Source organism: Heterodontus francisci, chromosome 4, assembly GCF_036365525.1.
Source record: "Heterodontus francisci isolate sHetFra1 chromosome 4, sHetFra1.hap1, whole genome shotgun sequence".
Lineage (NCBI taxonomy): Eukaryota > Metazoa > Chordata > Chondrichthyes > Heterodontiformes > Heterodontidae > Heterodontus > Heterodontus francisci.
This window is the reverse complement of record NC_090374.1, coordinates 21,381,281-21,404,034: the sequence shown is the minus strand read 5'-3', so window position 1 is coordinate 21,404,034 and position 22,754 is coordinate 21,381,281. Positions and strand designations below refer to the sequence as shown.

The following is a 22,754-nucleotide window of genomic DNA, read 5'->3' as shown; positions in this document are numbered from 1 at the left end:
CAAGCTCAGTATCTACTTTATTCAACTGTCATGTACAAATATAAGGCTTGTAGTTCTATTTAGATTGTAGAGGAGGGTTAGGATATTTTTCTGACATTACGTTTGGGGTTGGCTTTGAGAATGAACCATGGGGTCGCCCAATTAAACCCATTAACTTTAGTGATAGACTGTTCAGATATGGCACAGGTTCTTACCCAAGCTTCATCACACTTCCTATGTATTACGGTCCCCACCAAATCATAGCAGGCATGTTGGTGTGAACACAATTTGTCCACTATATGGGGTGAACAGTGAAACCAAGGCAGTATAAAGAAGCAACATTTTTTCTATATGAAGGACAGGAAATCTCCACAGCAACTGCCGCACCTCATTGTAACCAGAATCTCCCCATGATGGTAACTACTTTAACCAGATTCAAACAGCTGACTGAAACCTTTTAAAGGCCCAGCTTTGCCTGAAATTAGAACAGCCATTTAAATGGGCAAGTTCTTATTGAACTGCCCAAAATAAAAAGAGTGCTCAATAGGGTTTAAGTGGTGCCTTTGTAATTGCCTCCTATAGCAATGAAAAATGGTCAGCATCATTTCCCCATGCTAAGTGTGGATGGCGTAAGTGGTAGGAGCTGGTATTGGGCAAGATGTGCTACTACTGACTTGCTAAACCCAGTGTTTTTACATTCAAACATCTGAAGGCTCTTGGTTGAATTTTGGGAGCACGGTACTCAATATAGAGGTTGATGCAGCAGCCAATCAACATCAGCAACATCCCAAAAGCACCAGTGAAATGAACACTCGGTTATATGTTTGATCTCAGTTGTGTGGATTGTGATACCAGTTGGATTAGCTTGTGTGTTAGCAGAGATTCTTTGTGTGGATGCTCCACAGATTTGAGCATATAATCTAGGCTGACACTCCCAGTGCAGAACTGAGGGACAGCTGCACTCTCTTTTGCATGAGATGTTAAACCAAGATCCCATGTGCTGTAAAGCGCTTTGGTTCTTGGGAAGGAAGTGGGCCAAGTGGATCAAGGATCAGTAGGAGAGCATTTAGGGGATAGTGATCATTGTATCATAAGGGTTAGGCTGACTGTAGAAAAGGACAAAGAACAATCCAGAGCAATATTAACTGGGGGAAGGCCAACTTCAATGGGGTATGAATGGAGCTGGGGTGAATAAATTAGAGTCAGAAGGTGGCAGGAAAACCAGTAGCTGAACAAAGAGATAGTTTGGGCACAGTCAAGGTATGTTCCCTCGAAGGGGAAAGGTAGGGCCAACAAATCCAGAGCTCCCTGAATGACAAAAGAGGTAGAGATTAAGATAAAGAAGAAAAAGTGTGCTTATGACAGATACCAGGCAGAAAATACTATTGAGAACCAGGCTGAATATAGAAGGTCCAAAGGGAAAGTGAAAAAGCAGATAAGAGAAGCAAAGAGAGGGCATGAAAAGAGACTGACAGCTAGTATGAAAGGACATCCCAAAGTTTTCTATAGACATATAAATAGTAAAAGGGTGGTAAAAGGAGGACTGGGGCCGATTAGGACATAAAGGCAATTTACACATGCAGGCAGAGGGCATAGCTGAGTTACTAAACAACTTTGCATCTGATTTTACCAAGGAAGATGATGCAATCCAGGCAATGGTGAAAGAGAAGGTAATTCAGACACTTGGAGGAATTAAATTTGATAAAGAGGATGCATTAGCTGGTTTCCTGTACTTAAAGTTGATAAAGCACCAGGACCGGATGAGATACATCCAAGGATACTGAGGGAAGTGAGAGTGGAAATCGCAGAGTCACTGGCCATAATTTTTCAGTCTTCCTGGGACTCGGGGGTGGTGCCAGGGGACTGGAGAATTGCAAATGTTACACCCTTGTTCAAAAAAGGGTGTAAAGATAAGTCCAGCAACTACAGGTCAGTCAGTTTAACTTCGGTGGTAGGCAAACATATAGAAAAAAATAATTCGGGACAAAATCAATAGTCACATGGACAAACGTGGGTTAATTAAGGAAAGCCAGCATGGATTTCTTAAGGGAAAATCATGTTTAACTTACTTGTTGGAGTTTTTTGAGGAGGTAACAGAGAGGGTTGATGAGGGCAATGCTGTTGCTGTGGTGTACATGGACTTTCAAAAGGTGTTTGATACAGTGCCACACAACAGACTTGTGAGCAAACCTGCAGCTCATGGAATAAAAGAGATGGTAGCAACATGGATATGGAATTGGCTGAGTGACAGGAAACAAAGAGTATTTGTTAATGGATGTTTTTCAGGCTGGAGGAAGGTTTGTAGTGGCGTTCCCCAGGGATCAGTGTTGAGACCCTTGCTTTTCCTGATATATATTAGTGACCTAGACCTTGGTGTACAGGGCACAATTTAGAAGTTTGCAGGTGATACGAAACTTGGAAGCATTGTGAACTGTGAGGAGGATAGTGTAGAACTTCAAACGGACATAGACAAGTTGGTGGAATGGACAGACAGGTGGCAGATGAAATTCAATGCAGAGAAATATGAAGTGATTCATTTTGGTAGGAAGACCATTGAGACAATATAGAATAAAGGGTACAGTTTTAAAAGGGGTAGAGGAGCAGAGGGGCCTGGCTGTATAGGTGCACAAGTCAATGAAGGTGGCAGGACAGGTTGAGAGAGCAATGAATAAAGCATACAGTGTCCTGGGCTTTATTAATACGGGCATAAAGTACAAGAGCAAGGAGGTTATGTTGAACTTGTATAAGACACTAGATCAGCCTCAGCTGAAATATTGCGTCCAGTTCGGGGCGCCACACTTGTGGAAAGGCGTGAGGGCATTGGAGAGAGTACAGAAAAGATTCACGAGAATGGTTCCAGGGATCAGGAATTTCAGTTATGAAAATAGATTGGAGAAGTTAGGACTGTTTTCCTTGAAGAGAAGGCTGAGAGGTGATTTGATAATGGTATTCAAAATAATGAGGGGTCTGGACAGAATAGATAGAGAGAAATTGTTCCCACTCGTCAAAGGATAGAGAATGATAGGGCATAGATTTAAAGTATTCGGTAAGAGAAGCAGAAACGACATGAGGAAAACATTTTCACGCAGTGAGTGGTTAGGATCTGGAATATACTGCCTGAGAGTGTGGTGGAGGCAGGTTCAATTGAAACATTCAAAAGGAAATTAGACTGTTATATGAAAAGGAAGAATGTGCAGGGTTATGACGAGAAGACGGGGGAATGGTACTGAGGGAATTGCTCTTTCATTGAGTCAGTGCAGACACGATGGGCCGAATGGCCTCCTTCCGCACTGTAACAATTCTGTGATTCCGTGGGACGTCCTGAGGATGTGAAAGGCATTGTATAAATGCAATTCTTTCTTTTTACATGGTTTATTTTGGTCCGACTAGGCACTCTGTGGAAACAGGAAACACTTTCTACTCAATGTCCTAACATGGCCAGTGAGGATTACACCTTCCTACACTGTGACCACACAGTTTAGTTGAAATCGTGCTGTGCAACGTGAGTAATGGGTGCATTTGTAGGAAATTCATATCCCCACCCAAGACAGGAATTTTCTACAAATGTATCTGGTCCTTGTATTGCATTGCAAGATTGAAACCCTGCAGCATAAATAGTAAAACATCCCCAATTTTCATTTCCTGCACTCGTCATTTCTTACCTCCTCTGAGTTAAACCTCCTAATTTATTCCTAATTTGGGCTAATTGGGAACAGGTTTGGTCTATGTGGGCCTGACTTTTAGTAACTAGGAATGTAGCTTGCTTACTGTAGCTTGCTTTCTTTCGGCCAACAGGACATTAGGAAACGGAATAGTGTTTCTTATTAATGAAAAGAAAGTTTTTTTTTAATGGAGTTCATGACTTTGTAAAGTAATGCTGTGTTTGCATCAGTTTGTTAAACCAAATTACCCCGGGAACAACATGACAAGACAGGCTGGGAGAAAGAACACTTTTGAGTTATTTAATTACATCAATTCCAAAATACTAATCCTAAAGTTACAACTTTAAAGACTTTCATCTAATCAGCGTTGAGAACCCTCCAATGACAGAACCATAGCAACACAGGAACAGGGGGAGGCCATTTAGCCCCTCAAGCCTATTCCGCCATTCAATGAGATCATGACTGACCTGTGACCTAACTCTACATATGCAACTTTGCCTTATATCCCTTAATACCTTTGTTACGACCCAGTGAGAAAGAGGTCTAGGGTTCCCTTTCAGCCTTCACCTGTTCTTACTGTAACAGGGTTTAATTTTAAACACACCGTGTTTTTAGCTTTCCCTTGGTGAATCCTTGTTAACTGCTTTCCAATTAGAAGACAAAGAAACCAGCACAAACAGGCTTTCTTAGGTCAAAAGAAGAAAAGTTGAAATTTATTCAACTTAAACTCTAATTCTGTTAACGCCGAAGGATACACGACGTGCCCACGCTAGCATGCATACACGATACACACATGCAGATAGAGACAGAAAAGAGCAGAAGAAAAATAAAATGGAAAAGTTTGAGGCAATATCTGAAGAGCTTTTGTTACGGTTCTTCGAGCTCACTGTAGAGTCATTGATTGTAGGTAGATCTTGCTCTTCATTGTGAGAAAGGAGATGGGAGCAGACAGGAGAGATCTTCTCAGTCCAGGAGCAAACAGACACACTCAGTTCAAACTGTTGGTACAATTCAGAAAAACCCTAGGTTGCCAAGCAAGTTAGTCATGTGACTAACTGGTCTGACCACGTCTCGGATTGTATCACCTTAGCAGTCTCTGGAATGCTCCTCTTTCACACAATACCTGGTGATCAAGGTCCATTGTGGGTTGAATACGTCAGGGAATAGTCCTTTGTCCTTCCAATCAACGTCTGTTAATATGCAATATCTTTTCCAGCCACGGCTGATCTGTTTAACAAGTCCTTTCTTCGCTCCAGTAACAGTTTAAAATCAATGTTCATGACACAATGCCTTATTCTTGGCAGGTGGGGGCCCAGCATGGCACCTCCACACCCAGCAGAATGAAATGCGATTTGAGAAAAGGTGCGTTTCATTAAAAGGGTCGAGAGAAAATATAAGATACAGAAAAAAACAATGCATTTCTCTCATTCATTCACAAATGCTAAAACTTATTAAAATTGCTCCTTTTGGCATCCCGATAAACATGTGGTTCTTTGGGGAAGTTTCTCTTCTGTTTGCCGATTTCCATGACTGCCTAGGGTGCCTTTGATGGTTAGGTTCAATTAGCCCCGAGTTGTATTTTTTTTTTCGGGACTGTCAGTAGTGGGTGGGTCTATCCTGAACTCTCATTCAGTGCTAATCTCTCCTTTGTCCTCTGGTACCTCCCGCCTGCAGGTATTTGTGCACACTCTACTGCATTCCCCTGTGGCAATTCGACTAGATGAGGCATCACCCTCACGGTTTCTGTGCCCCTAGAGGTCTTTCTTCATATCTGCACCTTCCTGTACATACTTCTAATGTCTGCATTTACGTAGGAGGATGTGGGGTCTAACCTTTCACATTTTTCAGGGTTGGCTGACCGGACAGTGGAGGTTTTCATCCAGGATTCCTCCCGGACTTCCTTTAACCTGCCCTCTGGGTCACTTTTTCTCCTTCCATGTCTAACCTTTTGCCAGCCTGTCCCTTTTTGTTCTCGGCAGGGGTCCCTTACAGTTTACCAGCCCTCTGCTGGTGGGTCCTCCTAACACCGGTACAGGATTTAGGGGTGCAGGTTTCACTGAAGGTTGGGGTTTCCCCTCAACCTGGCACATGTGGCAACTCCTGCAGTACTCCACCACATCTTTGGAGAGTTTTGGCCAGTCAAACTGCTGTCTTATGCGGGCTTTGGTCTTTCGTATACCAGCAAGTACAGCCACTGTAGTCTCGTGGGCCCTTCTTAATATTTCTCTCCGGTACCTCTGCAGCAACACTAACTGGTGAACTACTGTCCACTCCTTGCTCTCAGGTCTGTGAGGAGAATTCCATTTCCTCATCAGTACCTCATTCTTTAAATAGCAGCAATCAGGGACTCCCTCTGCTTCACTTTAAGACTGGGCAGCCTGTGCTAACTCTCACAATACTGGGTCGGCTCGCTGAGCCTCAGCTAGGGAAAATCCATTTAATTCATTCCCTGGGTCTCCTAACCTTCCAAAGAAAGTCTCAGACAGACAGACCTGGTCATCTGCCTGCAGTGCTAAATCAGTCTCCTCTGGGGGAGCTGGTTTGATCATGGCCTGATCCACTACGCATTCAGGGAAACCGCTGGGATCCGTCTCCTGCCACTGCCCTGTCTCTCTGACCTCCTGCGGTCTTTCTTTCACTACTTGGGGCCACCATCTTCACCCCCGCCAGATCATTACCTAGCAGCAGGTTAACCCCGTCCACAGGCAAACTAGGGACAATCCCTACGGTCATCGGTCCCGAAACTAGGTCGCACTCCAGGTGTACCCGGTGTGCAGGTACAGGTATACATTGCCCTCCAATACCATTCACCACCATTCTGGTGTTCACTGCTCTCTCTGGGTGAAAGGTCAGGCCTTTTCCCAGTAAAAGGGATCTAGTGGCCCCTGTGTCCCTGAGGCTTGCTTGCCCCACTCGAGGGGTATGGGGTTACTTTCCCTTCAGACACAAAACCCTGATAACCTTCAGGAATCCTATTAAATTTTCCTGCACTTGCAGCCATAAGCTTCCTGGTTCTCACTCTTACTGCAGTTAAAGCCACCACTTGTTCTGCTGTGCTTTCCATCAGAGTTCCTTCTTCACTGAGTGGGTGTGCCCTGATTAACCCTACAGGTTTTCCCTTTAACTTCCAGCAGTCAGCTTTTAAATGCCCTGCTTTATTACAATGGAAGCACACAGGTCTCCAGGTCTCACTCTTGCTCACAGCACCTTCCTTTTTGGCGAGAGGAGCCCCCCTCCCCCACCCACTGTGTCTCCTGCTTTTCTTTCTCTCCCAGGACTGCTTGGGCTCCTATCACCTTCCCACCCTTTGTCCCTTTTGGATTTGTGGTGGTGACTAGGAGAGGTTCTCCCCTGGGAAACCGACTTATACATTAAAGCAAACTCATCAGCTAGAATGGCTGCTTGCCGGGCTCTCTGAACCCGGTGCTCCTCTACATGGGTCTTTACAGAGAGTGGGAGAGAGTGTTTAAATTCCTCTAACAGAATTACTTCTCTGAGATTCTCATAGCTGAGCTGTACATTAAGAGCCCTCAGCCACTGATCAAAAGCCAGCTGCTTACTTCTTTCACACTCCATATAAGTTTGATTAGCTTGCTTCTTGAGGATTCTAAACTTTTGGCGACAGGCTTCGGGTACTAATTCATATGCCCAAAGATAGCACTTTTTGTCAGTTCATAAATTGATGAACTCTCATCTGGCAACAGCGAATAAACCTCATGGGCTTTTCCAATTAGCTTGCTTTGTAATAAAAGAAGCCAGGTCTCAGATGGCCATTTTAGCTGCCTTGCCAGTTTCTCAAAGGGCACAAAAAATCCTTCTACATCTTCCTCATTGAATTTTGGAATTAGTTGTGCTGTTTTAACAATTTTGTATCCAGCCCTGAATTACGCTCCTCCATATTGGCCATGCTTTCACTGGGGTTACACTGTCGCCCCCTAGTTAACTCAAGCCGCTTCAACTCTCTCTCTTCGCATTCTTTCCGGAATGTTCTCTCTCTCCCCTCTCTCTCCCATTCCTTCTCCTGTCTCTCTTCTTCTTCACGTTCCTCCTGGAAGGCTCTTTCTTTCTCCCTCTCCGGTCTCTCTTTTTCTCTCTCCCTTTCCTCAAATTAAGTTTCCTCAGTTCCAATTGTTTCTTTGCTAGCAATACCCCGTCAGAGTCTATTTCTAACCCTGTTTCTGCTTCTTCAGATTCAAGGGCACACCCGCTTGGTGAAGAAGGAACCCTGATGGAAATCACAGCAGAATAGGCTGTGGCTTTAACTGCAGTAAGAGTGAGATCACATAAAGTGATCCCATACTGCTCAGTCATTTTCCTCAACTCCTCCATAGACAGTGCTTTTAACTTATTCCACATTACTTCACCCTGTCTTGGGGAGCCACTAGCTTCAGTTGCAGACATGTTAGAATTCAAGCACATACAACCACAAGAAAACCTGTATTGAAATCTTGCTCTTTTTTGATTGGGAACAATTTGGCTTCCCACTTCCAATTTCTCTCATTTGTCTGTGGGTAAAATTCCAGCTGCCAGCACCCAGAATTTCTGTTATGACCACGTGAGGAAGAGGTCTAGGGTTCCCTTTCAGCATTCACCTGGTCTTACTGTAACAGAGTTTAATTTTAAACACGCTGTGTTTTTAGCACTCCCTTGGTGAATCCTTGTTCACTGTTTTCCAATTATAAGGTAAAGAAACCAGCACAAACTGGCTTTCTTAAGTTTAAAGAAGAAAAGTTGAAATTTATTAAAAACCTAAACTCTAATTCGGTTAACGCCTACGGATACATGATGCGCCCACACTAGCATGCATATGTGATACACACATACAAATAGAGACAGAAAAGAGAAGAAAAATAAAGTGGAAAAGTTTGAGGCAATATCTGAAGAGTTTTTGTTACAGTTCTTCGAGCTCACTGTAGAGTCCTTGATTGTGGGTAGATCTTGCTTTTCGTTGGGGCCCAGTATTCTTCTTAAAACTTGTTCACTGCAGGAGACTCAACTCTCTTGGGGTTCATGTGTCTTCAGTGGCTTGTGAGAAAGAGATGGGAGCAGACAGGAGCAATCTTCTCAGTCCAGGAGCAAACAGCCACACTCAGTTCAAACTGTTTGCACAATTCAGAAAAACCCCAGGTTTCCCGGCAAGTTAGTCATGTGACTAACTGGTCTGACCATGTCTTGGATTGTATCACCTTAGCAGTCTCTGGAATGCTCCTCTTACACACAACGCCTGGTGGTCAAGGTCCATTGTGGGTTGAATGTGTCAGGGAATGTGTCTTTTGTCCTTCCAATCACCATCTGTTAATATGCAAATGTCTTTTCCAGCCTCGGCTGATCAGTTTAACAAGTCCTTTCTTCACTCCAGTATCAGTTTAAAATCAATGTTCATTACAAAATTAATGTGCCTCATTCTTGGCAGGTGGGGGCCTAGCATAACACCTTTGATGAACAAAAATCTAGCATTCTCAATTTTAATATTAACAGCTGATCTAGTATCAACTGCCATTTATGGTAGAGAGTTCCAAACTTCTACCACCCTTTGTATGTAGGAGTGCTTCGTAATTTGACTCCTGAAAGGTCTAATTTTTAGACTATTTCCCCTCATCCTAGACTCCGCAATCAGTGGAAATACTTTCTCTCTATCTACCCTATCTGGCCCCCTTTAATAACTTGAAAAATTCAAACAAATCACCCATTAAACTTCTAAATTCCGGGGAATACAACCCTAGTTTCTGTATTAGGATTGAAGACTGATCTCCAGAGCATTGCTGCAAGCAATCCTGGAGAAAATGGCCATGGGAAGGTGGGGCAGTGTTCGGATGGGCATGTTAGAAACAAAGACTTGCATTTATATAGCACCTTTCACAACCACCAGACAGTTCAAAGCACTTTACTGCCAATGAAGTACTTTTTGAAGTGTTGTTACCATTGGAATGCAGGAAACATGGAAGCCAGTATGTACACAGCAAGATCCCACAAACAGCAATGTGATAGTGACCAGATAATCAGTTTTTTGTGATGTTGATTGAGGGTGTAAGTATTGGCCAGGAGAGCGGGGAGAACTCCCCTGCTCTTCTTCACAATAGTGCCATGGGATCTTTCACATCCACCGAGCAAGCAGGTGGGGCCTCAGTTTCACGTCTCATCCGAAAGACGGCACCTCCGACTATGCAGCACTCCCTCAACACAGCACTGGAATGTCAGCCTTGGCTTTTGTGCAAGAGTGCTGCCAACTGAGCCACAGCTGACACTCCAGCACACACTGGTGGACCAAGAGTAGGTGTGGGGCAGTGGAAGGCGAGAAGTCACGTAGTGAAACCTCCAGGAATGCATCCAACCAGAGTTGGCAATTCTGCCCGCACCCCTGTAGTACCCCAACCCTCCCCCAATTCAGATAGGATCTCATCAGAATTATAGCACCTGACCAGCAGCAGCGAGCATGGGAACAGGCGAGAGGAGCCGGGATATAAAGAGCGGAGACCCAAGGCCCGAGACCAGAAGCGGCGGTGGAGAGAGCGGGAACAGGCGTGAGGAGCCGTGATATAAAGAGCCGAGGCCCGAGACCAGAAGCAGCGGCGGAGAGAGTGCTCTGTTCGGTGGAAAAGTGGACCTGCTTGACCAACAAAATCCAAGTGTGATGTCACAGAACAGCTGGTAAGCGATTGGTGGGAATTTCTTCAGTGTCTCTTCTTTGTTTTGGCCAAGTGATTTAAATCAGGAGACGTCACTATAGGTTAAGACTACACTTAAATGATTGTTTTTTTAAATACGGAGATCCAAATTAATTAATTAAATAGAATAGAGATGGCTGGGCAGGCGATGTGTTGCGGCTGTAGTATGTGGGAGCTGGTGGACGTTGGTGTGATCCACGGTGGCCACATCTGCAGCAAGTGTTTGCTGCTCGAGGGACTTCAGCTCAGAGTTGATGAGCTGGAGTCCGAGCTGCGGATATTGCGACACATCAGGGAGGGGGGAGTTAACTGGACACTGTGTTTCAGGAGACAGTCACACCCCTTAGATTAATTACATCCAATTTGGACCGTGGTCAGGAACAGGAGGGTGTGACTGCGAGTGAGGCAGGTATGGGGATCCAGAATTTAGCTTAGGAGGAGCCTCAGCCAGTGCCCTTATCCAATAGGTATGAGGTTTTTGCTCCCGGTGTGGACGAGGGCACAGGCTGCAGGGAGGATGAGCAAACTGACCACAGCACAGTGGTTCAGAGTGCCATTCAAGTGGGGGGAGAAAGGAGAAATGTAGTTGTAGTGTGCGATAGCATAGTTAGGTGAATAAATACTGTTCTCTGCAGCAAAGATAGAGAGTCCTGAAGGCTGTGTTGCCTGCCTGGTGCCAAGGTTAAGGACATCTCTTCTGGGCTAGGGAGGAACTTAGAGTGGGAGGGGTTGGATCCAGTTGTCGTGGTCCACGTAGGTACCAACGACATAGGTAGGATTAGGAAAGAGGTTCTGCTGAGGGACTATGAGCAGCTCGGGTCTAAATTAAAAAGCAGAACCACAAATGTAATAATCTCCGGATTACTACATGAGTATGTGCTAATTGGCATAGGGTAAATAAGGTTAGAGAGGTAAATGTGTGGCTCATAGATTGGTGTGGGAGAAATGGGTTCCGATTCATGGGACACTGGCACCAGTACTGGGGAAAGAGAGAGCTGTTCCATTGGGTTGGGCTTCACTTGAACCATGCTGGGACCAGTGTCCTGGCGAATCGTATAACTAGGGTTGTAGATAAGGCTTTAAACTAAATAATGAGTGGCTGGGTTCAATTGAAGGGAAATTTAAAAAGTCGAAAAGTAACGAGAGCGCACAGGTGCTGGGCAGTGAAGGAACATACATTAATCAGAGTGTGACAGGAAGGGACAGAGAATACAAGCACAAGAGTACAGCAGAAATTAGAACCAGAGTAAGTAAAAATGGTAAAAAGTCAAAGCTTAAGGCTCTTTATCTGAATGCACGTAGCATTTGTAACAAGATAGATGAGCTGAAGGCACAGATAGAAATAAATGAATCTGATTTGATAGCTATCACTGAGACGTGGTTGCAGGATGACCAGGACTGGAAACTCAATGTTCAAGGATATTCAATGTTCCGGAAGAATAGGCAGAAAGGAAAAGGAGGTGGGGTAGCTTTGCTATTGAAGGAAGGGATCAGTGCAGTTGTGACTAATGATATAGGTGTAATAGATCGTGATGTAGAATCAGTTTGGGTGGAAATAAGGAACAGCAAAGGAAAGAAATCATGGGTGGAAGTGGTCTATTGGCCCCCGAGGCTTTGCCTCTCTGTAGGACAAAGTATTAATCAGGAAATAATGAAACTTGTAAGAAGGGCACTGCAATTATCATGGGTGATTTTAATCTGCATATAGACTGGACAAATCAAATTGGCAAGGGTAACATTGAAGACAAATTTGTAAAGTGCATCAGGGATTGTTTCTTGGAACAATATGTTGCAGAACCTACCAGGAACAGACTATTTTAGATTTGGTAATGTGTAATGAGGTAGGATTAATAAGAGATCTCGTAGTTAAGGATCCTCTAGGGGGCAGCGATCATAACATGGTAGAATTTCAAATTCAGTTCGAGAGTGAGAAACTCGGGTCTCAAACCAGTGTTTTCAACTTAAACAAGGGCAATTACAGAGGCATGAAGAAAGAGTTGTCTAAAGCGGGCTGGGAAGATAGACTAAAAGGAAAGTCAGTAGATGAGCAGTGGCAGACTTTTAAGCAGATATTTCATAACACTCAGCAAACATTTATTCTGGTCAGAAGGAAGGACTCGATGAGAACGATGATCCATCCGTGGATAACAAAAGAAGTTAAGGAGAGTATCAAATCAAAAGCAAAGGTGTACAATGCAGCGAAAGCTAGTGGTAGGCCAGAGGATTGGGAATTTTTTTTAGAAACCAGCAGCGGATGACTAAAAAACTAATAAGGAGGGTGAAAATTGATTATGAGAGTAAATTGGCAAGTATAAAAACAAACAGTAAGAGCTTCTACGGGTATATAAAAAGGAAGAGAGTAGCTAAAGTAAGTGTGGGACCCTTAGAGGATGAGACTGGGGAATTAATAACAGGGAACAGGGAAATGGCAGATAATTTAAACCAATATTTTGCATCGTTCTTCACGGTGGAGGGCACTATAAACATCCCAACAATAATAGATGAACAAGGTGTAAATGGGAGGGAGGAACTTGTAACAATCTCTATCATGAGGGAAAAGGTGTTGGACAAATTGATGGGACTAAAGGCAGACAAGTCGCCAGGACCTGATGGCCTGCATGCAAGGGTTTTAAAGGAAGTGGCTGTAGAGATAGTGGTCATAATATACCAAAACTCACTGGATTCCAGTAGGGTACCAACGGATTGGAAAACCGCTAATGTGACGCCCCTATTCAAGAAAAGAGGGAGACAGCAGGAAACTATAGACCAGTTAGCTGAACATCTGTCATTGGGAAAACACTAGAGTCCATTATTAAGGAAGAAATAGCAGGACATTTAGAAAAACATAATGCAATCTAACAGAGTCAACATGGTTTTATGAAAGAGAAATCATGTTTGACAAATTTGTTAGAGTTCTTTGAGGATATAACAAGCAGAGTGGATAAAGGGGAACCAGTAGATGTAGTGTATTTGGATTTTCAGAAGGCATTCGATAAAGTGCCACATAAAAGGTTATTGCACAAAATAAGAGCTCAGCGTATTGGGGGTCATGTGTTGACATGGATTGAGGATTGGCTAACACACAGAAAGCAGAGAGTCGGGCTTAATGGATCTTTTTCAGGTTGGAAAGCTGTAACTAGTGGGGTGCCAAAAGGATTGGTCCTAGGGCCTCAACTATTTACAATCTATATTAATGAATTGGAGGAAGGGACAGAGTGTAGAGTATCCAAATTTGCTGATGATACAAAAATAGGTGGGAAGGCATGTTGTGATGAGGGCACAAAGAATCTGCAAAGGGATATAGATAGGTTAAGTGAGTGGGCAAAAACTTGTCAGATGGAGTTCAATGTGGGAAAGTGTGAGGTAATCCACTTTGGTAGGAAGAATAAAAAGGCTGATTATTATTTAGATGGAGAAAGACAACAAAATACTGCAGTACAGAGGGATCTGGATGTTCTTGTACATGAAACACAAAAAGTTAGCACGAAGGTGCAGCAAGTAATTAGGAATGCAAATGGAATTTTGGTCTTTATTGCTAGGGGGTTAGAGTTTAAAAATAGGGAAGTCTTGTTACAACTGTACAGGGTGTTAGTGAGGCCACACCTGGAGTACTGTGTAGAGTTTTGGTTCCCGTAGTTAAGGAAGGATATACTAGCATTGGAGGCAGTTCAGAAAAGATTCACTAGGCTGATTCCTGGGATGAAGGGGTTGTCTTATCAAGAACGGCTAAACAGGTTAGGCCTTTATTCATTGGAGTTTAGAAGAATGAGAGGTGATCTTATTGAAACATATAAGATTCTAAGGGGGCTTGACAGAGTAGATGTTGAGAATATGTTTCCATTGGTGGGGGAATCTCAAACTAGGGGACATAGTTACAGAATAAGGGGGCACACATTTAAAACTGAGATGCGAAGGTATTTCTTCTCCCAGAGGGTGGTGAATGTCTGGACTTCTCTACCTCAGAGAGTTGTGGAGGCTCGGTCACAATGTAGTTAAGGAGGAGGTAGATCGAGTTTTGGAATCTTGGGGAGTCGAGGGTTATGCGGAGCAGCCCCGAAACAGGAGTTGAGGCCTGGGACAGATCAGCCATGATCTTATTGAATGGCGGGGCAGGCTTGAGGGGCTGAATGGCCTATTCCTGCTCCTATTTCTTATGTTCTTATGACGACAATACAGCACCCCAGCAACACTGCAGTGGAGTATCAGCCTCCATTATACATTCCTGACTGTGGTTTTCAAATCCACAACTTTTGGAACCAATGACGATGGCGTAATCAAGCGAGTCAATTAGACACCTCCTTCTGCGCTCTGACAAGTCTGTGATTCTATGATTCTGTGACACTCAATCCCTTGAAGGTTTTAAAATTGAAGGTGTGATTGTTGATTTAAAACCAACATAATCCCATGTGGAAAATTCAGTTGCACAAGCATTTTGCTCTCGGTCCACGGTGCTACCTGGCCATTGCTTAAACGGTCGTCCTTAAAGCGGAGCTTCCTCTCCAGATCCTGAATGACCGCATCCTTTGTTCCCTGAATTTCTTCATCGGTCGCCAGGCGAGGGGCCCGGCTGCTTCTCTTTAGACTTTGCGGAGTTCTGTAAGACATAACTAGGTTAAGGTTTCTTCAGAATGGATCGCCAGTCTTAGCTTTGTTTCCCTGACACCTCATCTGTTTGTAAGCGACATTGAAATAAAGACATTGGGGGGAATTTTATGCTCTCCCCCGCGGCAGGTCTGGAAGCGGGGAGAGCATAAAATCAGGAGGGATGGTATTGGGTGGGGGGGGATCCTGGCACCTTTCCCCCCCCACCACCAATTGAGGCCCTTAACTGGGTAATTAATATCTAATTAAGGGCTTAATCCAGCCCCAGCCACAATTAGCTGTGCAGCGGGCGGCCCTTACTAATGACCCCTACATCATCTCCCCCGTGATCCCCACCCTGTGAGACTCCTCCTGCCCTGACCTACCTGTGGACTGGATCCAGCGACATTCCTGGGCTGTGCTGGCACTGCTCAGTGGAAGAGCTGCTGGCCTCTGATTGGCCGGCAGCTCTCTGAGGGCAGGATGTTCGCCGCCAGGGTCCTTGATCCCGTGGAAGGCCCGCTGTTGTCCAGCTAGATGCCTAATTGACACTTGATTCGGCAGGCCTTCCACAGAAGAGGTGACACGGGGTCCTCGGCGTCGCTTTTTCCAGACGGCGAGACCCCCGTCACCAGGATAAAATCCCGGCCGTGGATTCCGAAAGTAGAGCAACAAAAAGACATGAGTACCACAGCATCAATGATGAAGGGTTAGAAAAATTTCCATGGTCTCCTGAACAACAATGGAACAGAATACCATCAATTCTGGGTCAATGAGCATCTTTGATAAGGACTTACATCGATAGCTGTTGAGGAAGAGGTTTGAGGGCAGTGCGATGTTAGTAGATATTTACTTTCAATGGGAATGGAGAAGGCAGCACAGAGACCTGTGAGGGGAGGCTGGGTAAAAGGGACAGAGTGGGGGAGACAAGCTCATCACGAAGGTGAAGACATGGGCTTGGTGGGCCAAATGACCCGTTCCCCTTCCAACTTTTCTATATCAGTGTCTCTGTTGCAACAGTACTTCTTTAAATACAGAATTTCTAGTTATTCTTTCACCAAAGACTTAAACAGAATCGAAACTTCTCACTCTGGAAAAAGCTACATCAAGCTGTCCTCGTGTAAAAACAGGCCTCGAATTATAAAGACAAATTTGGTCAAAGGTATGGCCTTGCAACTTGTTTCTAGTCATCGGATATTAAAGTCTAATTCGGAACTGTTTTCTCCTGAGTTGAAAAGGTCGGTTTACACTTGGTGGGCTCAATATTATTTGAGAAATAAAGGGCTGGATTTTACTGGGCCTCTGATGTCGGGCTCTGTGGTGAGTGGGGGAGGTGGCCGGAAGATGGTTCCAGCATAGGCCCGCCATGGGAGCGCAATGCCAGGAGGACCCGGTCCGATCCTCCCAGCCGGTGGTGAGGCTCCGTGGCAGTGCCCCTGCTGCTGGGCGACGGGAACTGCATTTCAATATTTAAATCAATGAGATGAATAAATTTAAATGAACTTAACTTCAATCTTCCCGTCCCGAACAGTTTTTTTTTATTCTTTCATGGGATGTGGGTGTTGCTGGCCAGGGCAGCATTCATTATCATCCCCAATAGCTCTTGACAACTAAGTGTCTTGCTAGGCAATTTCAGAGGGCAGTTCAGAGTCAACCACATTGCTGTGAATCTGGAGTCACATGTAGGCCAGACCAGGTAAGGACGACAGATTTTCTTCCTTAAAGACATTAGGACCAGATGGGTTTTTACAACCATTGATGATAGTTTCATGGTCCCATGACTGAAGCTAGTTTTCTATTCCAAAATTATTAATGAATTGAATTTAAATTCCACCAGCTGCCATGGTGAGATTTTAACCCCATGTCCCCAGGACATTAGCCTGGGCTTTGTGGATTGTTGGATCAGGGGAAATTATCACTACGCTGCTATCTCCAAATCTTGGAGGGAGGGAGAAGGTCGATTTAAAAGGCAAGTGTTTTGTGGGGGTGGGGGAAAGGGCAAATAGTTAATATAATTGTTATTAGGGGTGGGGGGGGGGGGTAGGAAAGGGGTGTTACAATTTTATTTGGTAGGTTTTAGGGAGCGTTTACTTTAAAAATTCAAATTTGCCAACAGGACTGGCTGCCCTGCGCACAGCCAGCTGACACCACTGCTGGCATTGGACAGCCTGCCCCCTCCACGTGATTGGAGGGGGTGGTCCGGGCCGCCCCAGCCATTTAAATGAGCCGCCGGTCAACCCTTGAATTCCGTCTTTTAAAAGAAGGTTTAAATAAAATCTAGTGTCAGTAAATGACGATGAAATGTTGGAACTATTCAGCAGGTTAAGAGAGAAACAGAGCGAATGGGCTGGATTGTCCAGTGGACTTCCAGACCCCAACGTTAGGGCCAAATGGGGGTCCTGAGACCATGCTTGCCGGCAGCGAGACCGGTGGAGTAACCTTCCCGGACGCGGCTTCCTAATTTGCCGCCTCTGCATCGCCGCCCTATTGAGGCTGGTGGGCGGGCTTCTGACACTGCTGGTCCAATCAGAGGGCTAGCAGCTCTGGAGCCTCGGAAGCTCCAGCAGAGAGGTGGACTCCGCTGAGGCAGGTCAGGATCCGTGAGGGCGCCTCTACGTGGAGGCACCCTCGGAGGCATACATTTAAATAAAATGTTCAGAGGAGCCAAGCCAGTAGGCCCCTCAAAGCAGAGGGGAAACCCCTCTGGGTGGGTTGTTTGGGTCGGGCATGTGACCTTTCTTGCCCGCGGCCCCGTCAATGGGGCATGGAGCCTCCGGCAATGATGGCCCCCACGCGTGGTCTGCCTCAGGGAGGCCGCCTCCATACAGCTGGCAGCACACAGTGTGGGTGGGGGGAGGGTCACTCCACCTGCAGCAAAATGCCAGCGAGGCCGCAAAATAGCCCCTAATGGAGGCCTTAACCATTTTAATCGGCTGTGCGCCTCCATGGAGCAGGCAGCCAATTCTATTTCCGGCCTGCACCCGGGAGAGGTCCCCGACAGTGGGAATGCATCAGGAAGTTATGCAGAAGTGACTCCCCCCATTTTCCCGGCCCTCCCGTCTCCAAGCCTGCCACCACGGTGCCGGGAAAGTTCAGTCCAATGTTTCAGGTCGATGAGCTTAAACGTTAACTCTGTTTCTCACTCCACAAATGCTGCTGAGTATTTCCCAAATCTTCTGTTTTTATTTCAGATTTCCAGCACCTGCATTATTCTGCTTTTGTATTAGCAGTTGGATTGTCTTAAAATACCTCAACTGGGTCATTAATGTCCTTTTGGGAAAAGGATCCTGTTGTCCATATGATGTGACTCCAGCCCTACACTGACGTGGCGGACTTTCACCCGCATTTGAAGCGGCCTAGCAAGCCATTTGGCCAGGACAATAGATTCTGGGACAATCGCGCACATCCCGAGAATTAATAATAAAAAAGAATCTATTCTACCTCCTCAATACATAGTTGATAATCAATTGTACCTCACACTGTACATCTCTTGGACAGTGATATTCAGGGACTATGAAGTCTACACCTTGACCACACTTTTGCCAGCTCAGGAATACACGATGGTGGACATCCATTATCTCGGCAAGCTGGAGGTGGTAAATGGATTAAAGGGAAATAAAACCCTAAAATTCCACAGAGAGTTGGGAATACAATAAAAGTTTGGATTGAATGTGGCAGACCCAAGCCTTTAAACACTACAGAATGGTTCCAGGCATGGAGGATTTTAGTTACAAGGTTAGGTTGGCAAAACTGGATTTGTTCTCCTTTGAACAAAGGAGATTGAGGAGAGATTTAATAGAAGTGTACAAGATTATGACAAGATAGACAAGGAAAACATGATTCCATTAACAAATGGTACAAGGACTAGGGAACACAGATTAAAAGTTTTGGGCAAAAGATGCAGGGGGAATATGAGGAAGCACTTTTTTTACACAGCGGGTGGTAATGACCTGGAACTCACTGCTCACAAGGGCAGTGGAAGCAGAGATGATCAATGACTTCAAGAGGAAGTTGGATGGCCACCAGAGTGATATAGACTTCCAGGGCTACGGGGATCGAGCAAGGGGAGTGAGACTGACTGACTAGCTCCACGGAGAGCCGACGTGAACTCGATGAGGCGAATGGCCTCTCTCTGTGCTGTGAATGACTCTATGACTCTACAGTCCCAAAGATACCCCTAACTCAAATCCAAAGGATACACTACATAACCAGTTTTCAAAAGAGATAGTTTTAAAATAAAGTTCCCAAAATAAATTATAGAAGTCCAAATCTAGATTTCTAATTTATCAATGTTCAGTTACTCATATGAACATATGAATTAGGAGCAGGAACAGGCCACTCGACCCCTTGATCCTGCTCCGCCATTCAATAAGATCATGGTTGATCTGATTGTTACCTCAACTTCACATTTCCACCTACCCCTGATAACCTTTCACCCTCTTGCTTAACAAGAATCTATCTACCTCTGCCTTAAAAATATTTAAAGACTCTGCTTCCACCGCCTTTTGAGGAAGAGAGTGCGAGAGAAAAAAATTCTTGTCATCTCTGTCTTAAATGGGCGACCCCTAGATCTAGATTCTCCCACAAGGGGAAACATCCTTTCCACATCCACCCTGTTAAGATCCCTCAGAATCTTATATGTTTCAATCAAGATACCTCTTACTCTTCTAAACTCCAGCGGATACAAGCCTAGTCTGTCCAACCTTCCCTCATAAGACAACCAGGTATCAGTCTCGTAAACCTTCTCTGACCTGCTTCCAACGTATTTACATCCTTCCTTAAATAAGGAGACCAATACTGTACACAGTACTCCAGATGTGGTCTCACCAATGCCCTGTATAACTGAAGCATAACCTCCCTACTTTTGTATTCAATTCCCCTCGCAATAAACAATAACATACTATTAGCTTTTCAATTACTTGCTGAATCTGCACACTAACCTTTTGTGATTCATGCACTAGGACAGCCAGATCCCTCTACTCTCCATTCACCTAGGAGTTTTGGATGCTGAATTTATCTTACAACAATCAATGAAGGGGAAAACATTTGCAGGGCTATGGGGAAATTGCAGGCAAGTGGGATTAAATGAATAGCTCGTTCAAAGAGCCAGCACAGGCACAATGGACCAAATGTTCCCTTTCTGTGCTTTATGATTCCATGATGTCATTTTCAAAGTAGAGGTTATCAGTTACACCAACAGCTGAAAATGTATTGCAATGGCCGTAATAACAGATAGCATTTCATTCAGCCTGGCAACTACCACTAGAAGCTTGGATCTATGCTCTACATTGTTAAGGTTGCATTTAGCTTGTGGTGTGGAAGTTGACCAGCTTATATTTAAAAAATAAATTTTCAAGATGTTTAGCAATGGTTGATCAATACTTTCAAAAGATGTCAATAAGGTGCAGTCCTAATTTATTACCTGAAGAAATTTTAAGACCACAGACTGACAAGACACATTGGAGGTTGCCAATAGAGTGTTTCAAGGCTTACTTACATTGGGATGGCTCCTTTTGGAAGGCCCAGAGCGTTGACAGGTGACACAATGGATTGTGATGGCAACATGGAGCTGAGGAAGGCACTGGGTGATTGGCTGGAGTGAGGAGAGGCTCGACCAACTGACGGGGAGAGGTAGAGTGGCTGAGTTGGGGAAGAGAGAACAGGTGGGGGTGGAGGAGGCAGAGGGAAAGGATCTTGAGCAAAGAAAACAGGAGGACTGAGGACCGGTGGTGGAGGAGGAAGAGGAGGAGATGATGAGGAAGGACTCAACGTTGAAGGGGAGGCCAGCTGCCGCTGTTCACTGTCCCCTAGGTAAGGCTGTGAAAAGGGAGGCAAGGTGACTCGGTTAAAAGGTTTGTGCGAGGTGGGAGGGGAGAGGGGAGACGACAGGCTAGAACCTGAAGAGCCAGAAGAAGGAGACAGGTACCCAGTAGAAGACGGAAGGCTTTGAGCGGCAATGAACTGCTTGGGCCGAGCGTAATTGAAAGTTGTCGTTTGCTGCATGGTTGATGGAGTGTGGGGGTTCAGCACGCTCATTGGGGCAGGGGACAGCTGGTTGAATGATGGCGGACACTGCGGGAGGTGAAAAGCCTGCTGGCTTTGCCAACTGGTTTCTCCTTGCTGCTCCAGCAGAATCTGGTTCTGCAGCTGCTGCAGTCTCAATGGGTCACTGAAAGAGAAGAGACAAACATTAAAATCATATTTAATATACTTCTGGATACATAGATATCCATATCTATATCTGACTGCTTCGTACAGCCAATGACTGTTGTGGACGCAATGCAGCAGTCAGTTTTCTTCAACAATGTTCTACAAAATAGCAACAAAAGAACTTGCATTTATATAGCACCTTTCACAGCCTCAGGACATCCCATAGCACCTTACAGCCAATTAAATACTTTTAAAGTGTAGTCATTGCTGTAATGTAAAAAAAAAAATTACACACAAGGGCCCAGAAACAGCAATGAGACGGTCATGCTAGACCCCCACCTGCCAAGAATGAGGCATATATATATGTGGACATTACATTTCAAATTGTTGCTGGGAAGAAGAGAAGGCCTGTTACAAGGGCTGCCAGACACTTGGCTGGAAGATATTTACATACCAATAGGGACAACAGAGTTTACTTCCCGAATCCAATTTAACCCACAATGGACTTTGAGCACCAGACATTGAAGGTGAGGGAGCTCAAATTTCAGGATGACTGCTGGGATAGCCGAATCCACAAACAGACGTGGTCAGGTCAACTGGTCACGTGACTAGCCCTGCTTGGCAACCTGGTTTTTCTGAATTGTACAAACAGTTTGAACTGAGTGTCTGTTTGCTCCTGGACTGTAAAGACCTCTCCTGGCTGGCTCACCACAGCCCCTCCTGTCTGCTCCCATCTTCTTCTCACGGAACTCCAAATGCACTGAAGACACATGAACCCCAAGGGAGAAAAGTCTCCTACAGTAAACAAGGTTTAAGAAGAATACTGGGCCCCAACGAAAAGCAAGATCTACCTACAATCAAGGACCCTACAGTGAGCTCGAAGAACCGTAACAAAATCCCTCTTCAGAGATTGCCCTCAAACCTTTCCACTTTATTTCTTCTGCTTTGTTCTGTCTCTATCTGCATGTGTGTATCGCACATGCATGCGAACGTGGGCACATTGTGTATCCATAGGCATTAACCGAATTAGAGTTTAAGTTTAATAAAATTTCACCTTTCTTCTTTAAACACAAGTGCTGGTTTCTTTGCCTTATAATTGGAAAGCAGTGAACAAGGATTCACCAAGGGGGAGCTAAAAACACGGTGTGTAAAAAAAATTAAACCCTGTTACAGTAAGACCAGGTGAAGGCTGAGGGGGAATCCTAGACAGCTTTCTCACCTGGTTGTAACAGTGACAATAACTAGGTAATCTATTTTACTGATGTTGGTTGAAGGTTCAATGTTGTCTAGGATGCCAACACTCCCAACTATTAATCAAAATAATGCATCTTTTACATCCACCCAAGAGGATAGACAGGGCCTTGGTTCAATATTTCGATCTGAAAAATGGCACCTCTGACAGTGCAGCACTCCCTCAGTATGGCATTGGGATTGTCAGCCTGGATTATGTGCTCAGATCTCTGGAGTGGAGCTTCTCTGCTCTGAGTCAGCCCGTTGTGCAAATCGAACACAGCTCCGAGATTGGAGCTCATCATCCCCATTCTTGCCTCTACGTCAGCAGTTTGGGTGTTCGAGTGCTGCTACCGAGCCACAGTTGACTTTTGTCAAGTCTAGACGATGAGTTCAACTTTCGGAGTTGGGTTTCAATTCGCATGATACTCGGCCTCTGGAGCTGTGAGAATGCGATCGAAGAAAAAGCCAAGCTAACAACTGGGGA

General features: G+C 44.9%; 1 protein-coding gene across 3 annotated transcripts in view; it reads right to left on the bottom strand.

Moving 5' to 3' along the window:
* palld (palladin, cytoskeletal associated protein) overlaps nt 1-22,754 on the bottom strand; it is a 253,894-nt gene that overhangs the window by 50,912 nt on the left and 180,228 nt on the right. For all 3 annotated transcript variants that reach the window (XM_068029263.1, XM_068029264.1, XM_068029265.1), the window contains 2 exons: nt 20,385-21,056; nt 14,762-14,900 (listed from right to left, as the gene is read on the bottom strand). In XM_068029263.1, coding sequence (XP_067885364.1) covers nt 14,762-14,900; nt 20,385-21,056 — 811 coding nt within the window. The remainder of the gene's footprint in view (nt 1-14,761; nt 14,901-20,384; nt 21,057-22,754) is intronic.